This window comes from Lepus europaeus, chromosome 11 (assembly GCF_033115175.1).
Source record: "Lepus europaeus isolate LE1 chromosome 11, mLepTim1.pri, whole genome shotgun sequence".
Classification (NCBI taxonomy): Eukaryota; Metazoa; Chordata; class Mammalia; order Lagomorpha; family Leporidae; genus Lepus; species Lepus europaeus.
Genome location: NC_084837.1, coordinates 53630895 through 53644637, shown reverse-complemented (window position 1 = coordinate 53644637; position 13743 = coordinate 53630895). Strand labels below are relative to the sequence as shown.

Below are 13743 nucleotides of genomic sequence, written 5' to 3'. Positions count from 1 at the left end.
GATTTCCTGACAAACATCTGTTTCCTCAACTATAAAAAGAGGCATCGTCCTCCTGTGCTTGTTGTGAAGATTAAGTAAAATAATTTATATAATGTGCCCAGTTTAATGCCTGCCACACAGTACTCAACATGTCACCTATTTTTATTGTTTTTACATAATTTCAGATTTCACTCCCGAAGTAAACTATAAATTACTGAAGGGCAAAGTGTATCTTACACATCGCTGGATCCAAAACAGTGACGTTTAGTGCTCAGGACATGATTAATGGATCATTTTGACTCCTCACACCCCCTTTGGTTAAATTACATGAGGGAGCTTCACGAAGTTTATGGGCAAAGCTTGGGATCTAAAGAGAATGTGAATTTTCCGTGAATTTTTGAAGCTTCCTCGTATGTTAGGATTGCTTTTTAAGTCATAACTCGAGAACTCACTGGCACAATATTCATTATGATTTTTAAAAACACAATTAAAACATAAAACACAGAATGCATATACAAATACATATAAAGTACTCGAGGTATTTTTCTTCATATAGAAGGAAAAATTGTAGGAATTTACAGTTCTCACTTTTTTAGTAATATCTTCCAATTACAATCCACTTCACTTATTGAATATCCCAATTACAGAAAAGGGAAAAGCAGGGCGGGGGAGAGTAGTCTGAATTGGGTTATGAGGCCCCCTCCAGCGGGGCACCTCACCTCAGCCATTGAACTCACTTCGCTGGCCGTGAGTCTGTTCCAAGCTCCGGCTAAGGAGGCATCCGCCGGGACCCGGGGGCCCGCGGCATCTCCTGCCCAGTCTGCCCTCGCGCGGAGCCCCGTTCTCTGGGAACTCACCTCCCCGGGACTCAGGGAGAGCCCTGTTAGGGCCGCAATTGGCCCTAGTCTCAGACCTTCCCAAGGGACATGGGGTAGAGTGACGTGACGCACTCAGCTCGTGGCCCCACTGATGAGCTTCCTCCGCCCTATGGGGAGTGGTGGATCCAAGCAGACTTTATAAAGCTCCGAAGGTCCAAGGCATCTTTCCCTTACGGTGGCTTCCCACAAGACATAGCGATATGCAAATTTATCAATACGTGCTTCAGACGCGCTTCTCGCCGCAGCGCAAGCGCGCTGTTTGCTGACGCGGGGGACGGGCCAGTGCGCGATTCCCGGGAGCGGGTTGATGACGTTAGATCTCCATGGCGGCGCGGCGGCGGCGGGCGGCTTCTAGCCGCGGCGCTCGAGGTTCGGAGAGCATGCTGGCGGGCGGGAAGTCGGAAGAGGAGCGTGCTCGCTGCTCCGGTCCCTCTCCCCTAGATCTGCACGTGCTCCTGAACTTCTAAGGCTTGATTTTTAGAGTTCAGAAAGGCTTGTGGACCTGTGACAGCTGATGTAGTGACAGCGCTACGAATTAATACCTAACAATCTAATTTTAAAAACCAGTTGTAGCATGCATCATTTGATTTTATGTTCCACTAAAGAAAGGATAAGCGCTTCCAATTAAATCCTGATTCAGTATATGTCATTCGTCGTCAGACACCTCCCAATTTTAGAGTCAAATACGAGTCTTAGGACTGTTGAAATATAGTACTCTATTATGGGTTTTTAAAAGTCTATTTACTTATTTGAAAGGCAGAGTGACGGAAGTAGAGACAGAGAGCTCTTCCATCCCCACCTCCCCAGATGCCTGCAGTAGCCCTGGCGGAAGCCAGGAGCCGGGAACTCCATCTGGTTTACCCAGTGAGAGACAGGAACCCAAGTACTTAGGCCATGGGCTGCTGCCTCCCAGGCCTCAAAGCAGGCACTCGGCTACGGGATGGGTAGACCCCAAGCGGAGTTTAACTCACCTCTGTATCAAGAGCTTAAATGCATAAGTCTACCCTGTTGTCATCTTCTGGATCTTATGGTTGGGCCAACGGAGGTCAAAGTAGGTCGTGTACCTTCTCTAAGGTTTCCAGCTAGAAGAAGCAGAACTGGGATCCTAGCTAGGCAGAGTGCCTAGAGCAGTCTGCTGTTGCCTCAGGTAGTTTGGGTAGGTGTTTGTGGGCGCTGAGGCTGGAGCAAAAGTCAGTAGGCTGAGACTCATGCCTTAGGCTGTGGACTTACAGGTGCCTTGGGGCTTCCTTTTGTTAGGCTGAAATAGCAGTTTATGAAAGACTACTCAGCCTGTTATGGAGAAGCGTAGCGTGGCAGTTGTATCTGTTTCTTACAAACTTTGTAAACTGACAATGCCTTCTTCAAATCATTTCTTTAAAAGTTTTTTTTGTTCACACAGGATCTTTATTTGTTCACTCTTGTTCTTAGCTTCTGTAGCAGTAAGTGAAACCAAAAAAGTTAATAATGGCAATTCAGACACCGAAGACTCTCCCCCTGCCAAGAAAACTCGAAGATGCCAGAAACTAGGGATTAAAAAGGAGCCTTCGGCTGGAAGAAAGGTTGATAAGGAGGGGACAGAAGACAAGCAAGGTGGTAAGGCAGACAAGGGCTAGCAAGAATTTCTCTGGGGGAAGTGGGAAGGGTTGTGCGATAATTTGTTCTTTCAACTATTATTTCTTCCTTTCTTGAGAATATAATTAATTTCCCTAGCCTCAGCACACACTATAGCACTTTCCTTAGCTTAGTATAGAAATAAAAAGCCAGGAAACAATTTGTAAAGAAGCAGAAATTTTTATTAGACAGAAAAGAAGCTTTTATTTGTTTGGCAAGCAGCAGAGAGTGTCTGGTCCGAGAGGGGAGCAGGCAGAGTGCCCAAGCGGGACACTGGCTTTAAGGAAGTGTCCCGGGTTTTTAAGGCATTGCTGTCTGTTCATTGGGACATTCTGTGGGGTGCCCATTGGACGGGGTTTCACAAATGTATGTTGATTGGTTTAGTGGGGGTCTCCTGGAGACTGTCCATCGTCTCCTTAGGGGCTCAGCCCCTTCCCCTGCCAGCTCTGGGTGAAAGATTGCCCCCACCCTGAAGATGTGATTCAAAGCTGCAAGGTCACACATGCCCCACAAGAAGCTGTTAGTGGAGGAGATGCCAGTTGGTCTGGAGACAGGCTTTCCAGCCACAGCTGACAGCTTGCTTGTAAAGGACATTCCACCTACGTCTGAGGGGCCCACAGACCCCAGCCCCACTGCCCGGCCTCAGGACTCATCTATGTTTTAGCTTAATTTTTTGAGATAATATCTTTAATTTACAGTGTAGTCAAAGGCTTAATGCTCTACTAAATAAAGAATTCAGCAAATAAAAAGTAAAAATCTGCTGTCTTGAGTCTTCATTTTCATGTATTTGAAATGGATTGGAACCTAGGCAGAAGACTAGAAGTGGCTGGGAAGGGCAAAGTTAATGCTGACCGATTTCTGCCCAACAGTGACAGCTACTTTTGATTCCCATACACATACATGTCTTTCCTCAGAATCTGTGAAGGCCTTGCTGATAAAGGGCAAAGCTCCTGTGGACCTGGAGTGCACAGCCAAAGTGGGAAAGGTAACTGGAACCAATCCCCAGTCAATGGAGCTCTTAGAAAGTAGTGTTCCTTTGTTAGAATTCCTGCCTGGGATGTATTCGTTTTAGGAATCCCAGATTTCACTAGTGATAACTTTCTCCAGGGCTGAAAGATAGAAGTGGTAGGGTTTGGGATTAATAACATGAGAGTTTTAACACGGTTACCTTTTGGAGTAGCCATTCGCCTTTCATACCTCATCATCTTCTACCAGAAAATGGTATCGTTATTAAGAGAGAACCATCTTCGTGTTCAAATGAGAAACTGTCCTGTAATGGCATGAGTTACTGATGAATGGGGAAAGAAGTTTATTTTGATAGAAAAAGACTTTGAAATCCATTCATAATTTTTTCATAATATGCACTTTTCATGAACTTTTTGAAGACCCTTCATATACCCTTAGCTTTCAAAATAAACTTAATTTTGAATTCCATTTTCCACTAGCTTTTTGAAGTACCCTCATATATTTGCCTTTCTTTCCCTGGAAGGTAGGTTCCATGGAAAGTGACACCTGGAGGCACAAGAAAAACACTGCGCCTCACTTTGAATGTCAGGGCTGAGACGATACTGATCCCATCTTTTTCCTTTCCAGGCTCACGTGTATAGTGAAGGAAATGAGGTCTATGATGTCATGCTGAATCAGGTATGAGGGAGCCATTCTGTTGACCACCAGAGTTTCTTGATGTTTACTGCTGCTAGTATCTTAATGCCCATCATTTAATCATTTAATTAAGGCCTTTAATTAAGTCCATTATATTAGCCACTACAGGCTAAATTCCTAAGTACTCAGCCCTGGCATACATACTGTACCTGCTCTGTGAGAAGCAAACTCATGTCTTTTATTGAGCTTGTGAACTCTCTATGTTCTTCTTTTTTTTTTTTTTAATTTATTTAAGAGGTAGGGTTATAGACAGTGAGAGAGGGACAGAGAGAAAGGTCTTCCTTCTGTTGGTTCACTCCCCAAATGGCCTCAACGGCCGGCGCACTGCGCTGATCCGAAGCCAGGAGCCAGGTGCTTCCTCCTGGTCTCCTATGCAGGTGCAGGGACCCAAGCACTTGGGCCATCTTCCACTGCCTTCCCGGGCCACAGCAGAAAGCTGGACTGGAAGAGGAGCAACCGGGACTAGAACCCGGCACCCGGCGCCGCAGGCGGAGGATTAACCAAGTGAGCCACAGTGCCGGCTCCTCTATTTATATTCTTTTGTACATTTTCTAATAGGTTATTGATCTTTTTCTTACTGGCTTTGAGAAATTTCATCTAACATGGACAATAGCTTTTTGTCTATAATGTAAATTGCTTATATGTTTTCCATACTTGTCATTTGCTTTTGTATTTTCTTTGTGGTATATTTTGTGCCCATGTTGAAGGTTTATATTTATATGTAGTTAAACTTATTTTCTTTTTAGTTAACCTTTTTTAGCTTATTTTTTGTGGATTTAAATAGATAATTTGTACATTTGCTTGCTGAACATATTTCCTAGATATCATGATATGTTTAAATGTATTGACCTAATATACATATTTTTTTAACAACCAACTAGTATTCCTTTATTACTACTTTTTCCACTTAACATATCATGAATGGATAGAAAATATATTAAGGCCTCTTTTTGTTCTAATATCCAGTGACTTTATAATGTGAATGGGAGGGAGTTGGCCTTCACCAAGGCTCAGCCTTCCAGTACTAGCTGTTGTGCTTGCTTTATTTAAAGAGGGAGGGAGGAAGGAATGAGTTACAGAGGCAGAAAAAGAGAGAGAGAGGTGTGAAGCCAGGAGCGTGGAGCTTCTTCCAGGTCTCCCACATGGGTACAAAAGTCCAAAGACTTGAGCCATCCTTCACTGCTTTCCCAGGCACATTAGCAGGGAGCTGGATCAGAAGTGAAGCAGCCAGGACTTGAACAAGTGCCCTAATGGATTGCCAGATTGCAGCCAGTGACTTAACCTGTTATGGTGCATGCCAGCCCCTGCTGCCATGCTTTATTATGGACTCCTCTCTCTCATCCCTCAGAGACTTACAGATACCTCTTTAATTTAGATGCTAGTCATACTCATATTCGCTCTGAATGTCTCCAAGTTGAATCAGATTAGAGATGGGACAGATGTGGCAATGTTTTCTACAAATTCTTTGTTCTTCCCCTCCACAAATTCACATTGTCCTGCTGTCAGCTCATTGTCAAACTTCTGCAGCAGACAAATCAAAAATGTAAGTAGAGTGATCAAAGAAGAAGACATCATCTAAACAAACAAGCAAATGGTTATAGACCTAGGGAGCACCTATAGTATTTTCATTTGGGAAATAGAAATAATCACTGGGAATGAATTGAGAATTAGAAAACACAGATGGTGGGGCCGGTGCTGTGGAGTAGTGGGCAAGGCCACTGCGTGCAGTGCTCACCTCCCATATGGGTGCCAGTTAGAGTCCTCGCTGCTCCACTTCTAATCCAACTCCCCTCTAACGTGCCTGGGAAAGCAGTGGAACATGGTGCAAGTCCTTGTGCCCCTGCACCAACGTGGGAGGCCTGGAAGAAGCTCCTGGCTCCTGGCTTCCCAGACTGAGCCATTATAGCCATTTGGGGAGTGAACCAGCAGATGGAAGATAGATATCTCTCTCTCTCTCTCTCTCTCTCTCTCTCTGTGCCTCTCTGTAATTCTGCCTTTCAAATAAATAAACCTTTAAAAAAAAAAAAAAAACACAGAAGGCTTAGGGAAAAAAATCAATGGAGGGAGCTGAGGCAGAAAAAAAACAGGAGGAGATGGTTAATTGGTTGATACTGGATATTCGAGGTTAGGTAGAGGGTTTAATGAAGATTCCAGGTTCCTACTTTAATTCCTAAGAATCCCAAGCTTAATACACTATTTATTCTTTATGTCTATCTTTTCCCTTGTAAAAATTAGCAAGAAACAGTCTGGTTTGTGTGACTTCCATTTGCAAAACTGTCTCCTTTCATATTTGTTTTTCTCATTGTAGACCAATCTCCAATTCAACAACAACAAGTACTATCTGATTCAGCTATTAGAAGATGATGCCCAGAGGAACTTCAGTGTTTGGATGAGATGGGGCCGAGGTAATGATTTTATTCTAGATTTTATGAGTTGTCATTCAGAAAGCCAGAAATAACTTAGTGAATGGCCAAGAATTCCTATGGGTTTAAATTGGTTACATGCAGGCTCTGAAGTCTAGGAGGTGCTTAGAAATCAAATTGAGCTTCTTGAAATTGGGGGATGCTCCCATTAGAAAAACCGAGAGCAGCCCATTGAAGCTGAAAACTTGCAGTAGGACTGCTAGTGCTGCTCCTGGAGGACGACAGTGAGCAGGTAACAAATCAGCGTGATCCGTTCCCTTAGCCCTCTCACCCTTCCCTTCTCCCTTTCTGCCTATACGTCAGATGGTAGGAGAGAGGCCTTACAGAGCTGGCTCATTAGGATTAGGGAATTAAGGATTGGAGGACAAGGAACCATCTTAAGTGTGGCATTTCCTTTGCAGTTGGGAAAATGGGGCAACACAGCTTGGTGGCTTGTTCAGGTGACCTCAGCAAGGCCAAGGAAATCTTTCAGAAGAAGTAAGTGCTAAGAAATTGATACCAAAAAAATCTTCATTTTCATGGATGTATCTTTAAGAATTTTATTAAAAAATGTGATTTAGCTTAAATGTTAATATCTTTACATCCTGACATTCTGTAATTAGAGCACCACACTGCATCCTTAATTAGAAATTGACCCAGAACCTTGAAATTGACTAGAAATAAGAGAATGTAATATATTTGACACACAACTAACAAATTTAGGCTACTTGGGGAAAGTGGAGACTACTAAGGGGTTGAGAATATCCAACTAGGGTTTTGAAAATGTTTCCTGTGATATGGATGCAGAACTTTCTAGTCTCTAGGGAATGTTTCTTTTGGTGGAAAGGATTAGATAGATAGCTATTGTTTTGAATATCAGTTACTTTTGTGGAGTTTGAGGGCCTTTGGGAATACTTGAGATCTTTTTTCCCCATTTTTAAATTACCTTTGTCACCAAAGCTTTCTCCTTTAGGTGTCCTGATTTAGAATTCAGATTTATGGAAAGTTGGTATATAAAGGGGCTGGGGACTCTAGGGGGAACTAATAAATTTCATGGAGGTTTTCTGTCTAAGAAATTAGTTCTGAGTTAATCCCCAGTAGTAGACCTTTATTTGTAAGGTTCCTTACTTCCTTGGGCTCTACAGATTCTTTGACAAAACCAAAAATAATTGGGAGGACCGCGAGAAGTTTGAGAAGGTACCTGGAAAATATGATATGCTACAGATGGACTATGCCGCCAGTACTCAGGTAAACTCTCAGCATACGTCTGGGGCGAAAGCTGTTAATCTTCACCTCTTAATCAGGGTGAAGCCTAACATGATGGCCCTAATCAGTCCTAGACCAAATAGGCCAGAGTACCTTGGGTTATCACTCTTTCCCACCTCATGGGTGAACTCTCACCTTTACAGTCTGGAAGGGGTAGAAAATGAAGATAGAATGTACGTTTCTTGTCTCTGTTTTGTTATGTCCTAAAGTTCTTTAAAATCTTGGGCCCTGCTTGCAGAAGTTTAGTGTTGTGGAATAATAAACTGATAAAAAAAATCCAAAGTTGTCTTCACTTTTTTTAACCATAACAAAAAGATGAATTTTGACAAACTGGAACACCAGCATGCTGAACTGTCCAGAAAAGCTGCTGCTTATCTGAAAAATGGAGAAATCCTAAGATGAGAAGATTTGAGACCTAACAGCTATCTTTACATACTTAACATCATTGGGGAGGGCCTTTTACATTTATTCTGAGCGTTTGACTATGGGAGGCAGAACTATATTGGAAGGTGGAAGTTACATTGGGTGCTCTGATGCGGTTCATAAGGAGCTGTGCCTGATGGACGGCCATTATGCAGACCCTGTCTACAGGGCTTTAAAACAGATCCTTTCAGACTTTACAGGTTGATTGGCTGGTTGGTTGGTTTCACTGCAGGGTGAAGATGAAACAAAAAAAGAGGAAGCTCTTAAATCTTTGAAACCAGAGTCACGGCTGGATATTCGGGTACAGGAGCTGATCCAGCTGATCTGTAACGTCCAGGCCATGGAAGAGACAATGATAGAAATGAAGTATGATACCAAGAAAGCCCCCCTTGGTAGGACTTCAGATTCTTTCCTACATCCTCTTTTCATACTTCCTGGCTCCTTTAGTGGGATATTTCATCATTATCATGAGTTAAAGCTTGCTGAGAATATTGAATGAAAACAGGATTTGAGATTAGAGGTTGGGTGGTGAGGAGCAGAGCTATTTTGAAAGTTGAAAGGTGAGAGTCTTTACTGGGATGCAGGGGTGTACATATAGTTTCCAGGATGGGACACTGGTTTGGATCTGATCTCTCTCTGGGTTTGCAGGGAAACTGACAGTGGCACAAATCAAGGCAGGTTACCAGTCTCTTAAGAAGATTGAGGATTGTATTCGGGCTGGCCAGCATGGGCGAGTTCTCTTGGAAGCTTGCAATGAATTCTATACCAGGATCCCACATGACTTTGGGTAAAACATGTGCTATTACTTCACTTTGTTCTTTTCATCCATATCCTAAATCTGTCACCAGCAGTTATAATCTTTTAAATCTTTTATTCCCAAGGAAATTAGCATCCTAAATAGATTCAGAGCCAAAATATTTTATAGATAGCCTATTTATGCAGCTTACATATATGGGGTACAGTCTCCTGGCCTGATTTCAACCATGTTTGCTGGTTGAAAAGAAATTACCAACTCTAGAGAATGGGTACAGCTATCTGGCCATTAAGTAAAATTACTTCAGGAATATCACTCCCTTTATTTATTTATTTAAATTTATTGATTTACTTGAGAGGCAGAATTACAGAGAGGTTTTCCATCTGCTGGTTCACTTCCCAAATGTCCACAAATGACAGGAGCTGGGCTGATCCGAAACCAAGAGCCTGGAGCTTCTTCCAGGTCTCCCACCTAGGTGGGGAGGCCAAGTGCTTGGGCCATTCTCTACTGCCTTCTTAGGCCATCAGCAGTGAGCTGGATCAGAAGTGGTGAAGCCAGGACTTGAACCAGCACCCACACGGAATGCTGATGCCATAGGCAGATGCACCAGCCCCCTTTTTTTATTCTTTAAAGAGGCTATTCACACACCATCACTGTTCTGTAAATTGAAATTATTAAATATATGAAAAATATCTTATCCTTGTTGATTCTGTGTCCTGGATTTATTCTATTCCTATGCCTTCTATTCCTTTTTTTAAAAAAAAGATTTATTTATTTATTTGAAAGAGTTACACAGAGAGGACAGGCAGAGAGAGAGAGGTCTTCCATCCAATGGTTCACTCCCCAATTGGCTGCAATGGCCAGCGCTGCGCTGATCCGAAGCCAGGAGCCAGGAGCTTCCTCCGGGTCTCCCATGCATGTGCAGGGGCCCAAGGACTTGGACCATCTTCTGCTGCTTTCCCAGGCCATAGCAGAGAGCTGGATAGGAAGGAAGTGGAGCAGCAGGTCTCGAATTAGTGCCCATAGGGGCTGCCGGTGCTTCAGGCCAGGGCGTTAACCCTCTGCACCACAGTGCCGCCCCCCGCCCTTTTTTTTCCCCCCTTCTATTCCTTTAGAGAGCCTAGAAATAACCCTGAGGAGTCAGCAAGTCTTCCTCAGCTTCTAGATGGGACTATATCCAAACTAGTCTTTATTGCTGTTATACAGGTTATTTTTAAGTTTCCCTCCAAAGAGAATTTCAACTCTAGTCCCAACCCAAATGTCAAAATCTACATAGTTTGTTTTCTCTTACTCAGAATATACATTTAACATCCCTTTATAAATTCAGAAGTTAGTCTCTTTACAGATGTCCATCTTTCAAATGGAAGATCCATTTATTATACCCATTTTCTGAAAGACCTATCTGAAGTGTGTTGTTCTTAGCCACACATTAGCTCATTATAGATTATTTTTCTGTCCTTAGACTCCGTACCCCTCCATTAATCCGGACAGAGAAAGAATTATCAGATAAAGTACAGCTACTAGAGGTAAGATATGTATGAATTGGGAAGTATTAAGTTTCTTATCCCAGGTTCCTCCCAAATCAATTCTGTGTCTCATCTTCTTAGACTTTGGGAGACATTGAAATTGCCATTAAACTGGTGAAGACAGAGCTACAAAGCCCAGAACACCCATTGGACCAACACTATAGAAACCTACACTGTTCCTTGCACCCTCTAGACCATGAAAGTTATGAGTTCAAGGTGAGTTTTTGTTTTTGAACTCTTATACCCTCCTCTCATTATTCTCTGACTACTTCCAGTTAAGAGTGTGCTGTCAAGCAGGGAAGACTTTCTATTTATTAGGAAGTTGGGGAGGTAGAGGTCTTTCAGACTTCCTCATTTGGGAACAGAAAAGTATACCAAGTTAGACCAGAACCTTGAGGTTTCAGTTCAACCAATACCTTGTACAGTCTACTTTGGCCATTTCTTCTGTTTTTCCACAGGTGATTTCTCAGTACCTACAGTCTACCCATGCTCCTACACACAATGACTATACCATGACCTTGCTGGATGTTTTTGAAGTAGAGAAGGAGGGTGAGAAAGAAGCCTTCAGAGAGGACCTTCATAACAGGTACGCATCTAGCTTTAGGCTTCCGAAGAAATTCCCTTGCCGAAACTATAGTTATAGAATTTAAAAGAGTGGCAGGGACAGTGTTTGATTTTATGTGCATGTCCTATGCTTACAGAATTGCAACAGAATATAATAATAATAGCTTTTCCTTAGGATGCTGCTGTGGCATGGATCCAGGCTGAGTAACTGGGTAGGAATCCTGAGCCATGGGCTTCGAATTGCCCCTCCTGAAGCTCCCATCACAGGTTACATGGTGAGTAGAAACTGTCTTGTAGGGCAGCACAAAAGGAAAATGAGACAATAACCTTCTCATTCCATTTTTCCTAGATTAGATTAGATGGTACCCCCCCCCCCCTTTAAACCATTTTACTGATAACCCTGTAATTTCTTACTATGTCCTTTCTTTCTTTAAATGCCTAAAGATACCTCTCCATTCCCCCCAGAAAACAGTGATTCACAGATACTTCTGCCCTCTCTGGAACAGAATTTGTAGGGAGGGACCATTGTTATGGCAGTGGGTTAAGCTACCACTGGCAATGCCAGCATCCTGTATCGAAGTGCTGCTTTAAGCCCCGACTGCTCCACTTCCAATTCAGCTTCCTGCTAATGTGCCTGGCTGGAAAGAAGCAGATGATGACCCAAGTACTTGGCCCCTGCCACCCACATGGGAGACCAGAATGGAGTTCTTGGCTCTTGGCTTCAGCCTGGCCCATCCCTGGTTGTTGCAGCCATTTGGGGAGTGAACTAGCAAATGGAAGATCTCTTTGTCTCTCCCTTTCAAAAAATACATTTTAAACACACACACACACACACAGAATTGTGAAGAGAAATGGAAAATGATGTATGTTATTTTGTAGAAAATGGAAAAACTGGGTCATCAATATAAGCCTTCTGTATAATACAATGAATTAAGCAGGTGACCTTTGTGTTTATTTCAGTTTGGAAAAGGAATCTACTTTGCTGACATGTCTTCCAAAAGTGCCAATTACTGCTTTGCCTCTCGCCTAAAGGATATAGGACTGCTGCTCTTATCAGAGGTAAGGCAGGAACACATCTATGATCTCTAGTTTTTTTATGCCCATTTTTCCCAATGAGAAAAGCTTGCTCCCAGAACCATGAAGTTCATATGGGATAACTTGAAATGGGAGCCAAGTGCAGTTTATATCACATGGAGTTCCACTGTTTTGGTATAAGGTAATAAAGTACTGATAGAGTTTTCTGTTTGGCTCTGGAGCCATCTAATTCTCAGTAGGATGAGGGCATTCAACGATATTTTGCTTTGCAGGTAGCTCTCGGGCACTGTAATGAATTACTAGAGGCCAATCCTAAAGCAGAAGGATTACTTCAGGGCAAACACAGCACCAAGGGACTAGGCAAGATGGCTCCCAGTCCCACCTCCTCCATCACCCTGTAAGTCCTCAAAACTGGGAGGACAAGAAGATTCCTTTGGGCCAATAAAATTATTTTCTGCATTCCAACTTCTGAATCAAGGGCTGTTGTTGACATACTTTCTTCCACTCCACAGGAATGGGAGTACAGTGCCATTAGGACCAGCAAGTGACACAGGAATTCTGAATCCAGAGGGTTATACTCTCAACTACAATGAGTTTATTGTCTATAATCCCAACCAGGTCCGTATGCGATACCTTCTAAAGGTTCAGTTTAATTTCCTACAGCTCTGGTGAATGTTGATATTTTTTAAAAAACAGGGAAAACAAGATGTACTTTTCAAACAAAAAAATAAGTAGTGTTGTGCTTCTGATTTCTTTATGTACAAATATATTTTGTGTAATAAAAATGATACAAATCCACCACTGGCTTCTTTGGGCTTTCCTTTTCTAAATCCTTATTTCTTGTGATGTATGTCTTCATTTCCAACACAGACATTACCCTATTGGTCTGTAATTCTCACATCTAGCTGTAGATTTCTCTGGATTCTTTTTCTTCACAGCAGAATAACCTCTGTGTACTGGAGGACACTAATGGGGCTAATGCTTCTCCCCGTCGAATTCAGTCTTCCTGTGAACTAGAGTTTTCCAGGCATTATTATAGGAAAGGTTACAGCAGCAAAGGCTGAATTGTCCCCTTTTTTCTCATCAAATCTTCTCATTTAGCTTTTTCTATTAATCGTGGACCAGGTCTCCCCACCTTTTTGGGAAGTCATTGGAAGGAGTGTCACTAATCCTAAATACATCTCGGGGAAGAGAGAAGTACAATGAGTTTTTACATACCCTGTTTCATCAGAGAAATATGGAAGTCCAGGTCAAATCCAAAGACTTTAACATATACAGCCACTTTCTTAAATAATAATGAAACTTGCTTAAATGCAAACAGTAGTCTGTAACTTTTTAAAAACCAAATTACCAATATCTATCAAAATTTAAGATACAAATCTTTTGTCCAAAAACTTAAAGTAATACGTTTATGTAGATAATGTCACTGCAGCATTGAAGTACACAAAAAGATCCCTAAGTAAGGAACTAGTCAAATGATACAGATCTACTCATTAAAGTATTACATCACGTTAAAACTGAAGTAGATTTCACCTACTATTCCAAGAAAGAGGAATACTTTGTAAATCATTCTATAAAGTAATTTAAGACAAAAAAAGGTAAGTATATTAAAAAAAAGAATATCAATACCCTTTAAGAATATA

The 13743-nt window shown here is 42.2% G+C and overlaps 1 protein-coding gene across 2 annotated transcripts; it reads left to right on the top strand.

Moving 5' to 3' along the window:
• Positions 1-1140: 1140 nt before the first annotated feature.
• Positions 1141-12898, top strand: PARP2 (poly(ADP-ribose) polymerase 2). Of its 2 annotated transcripts, none has more exons than XM_062205541.1 (16): positions 1141-1226; positions 2286-2447; positions 3383-3453; positions 4062-4112; positions 6439-6535; positions 6955-7030; positions 7678-7780; positions 8454-8613; positions 8870-9008; positions 10438-10501; positions 10583-10717; positions 10960-11087; positions 11241-11340; positions 12026-12124; positions 12373-12497; positions 12613-12898. In XM_062205541.1, the coding sequence occupies exons 1-16, from the start codon at positions 1181-1183 to the stop codon at positions 12770-12772; spliced, it is 1716 nt and encodes a 571-aa protein (XP_062061525.1). In that variant the 5' UTR covers positions 1141-1180; the 3' UTR covers positions 12773-12898. The 2 variants fall into 2 exon arrangements, with proteins under 2 accessions (XP_062061525.1, XP_062061524.1); XM_062205540.1 differs by having other exon boundaries at positions 2286-2450.
• The last annotated feature ends 845 nt before the right edge of the window (positions 12899-13743 follow it).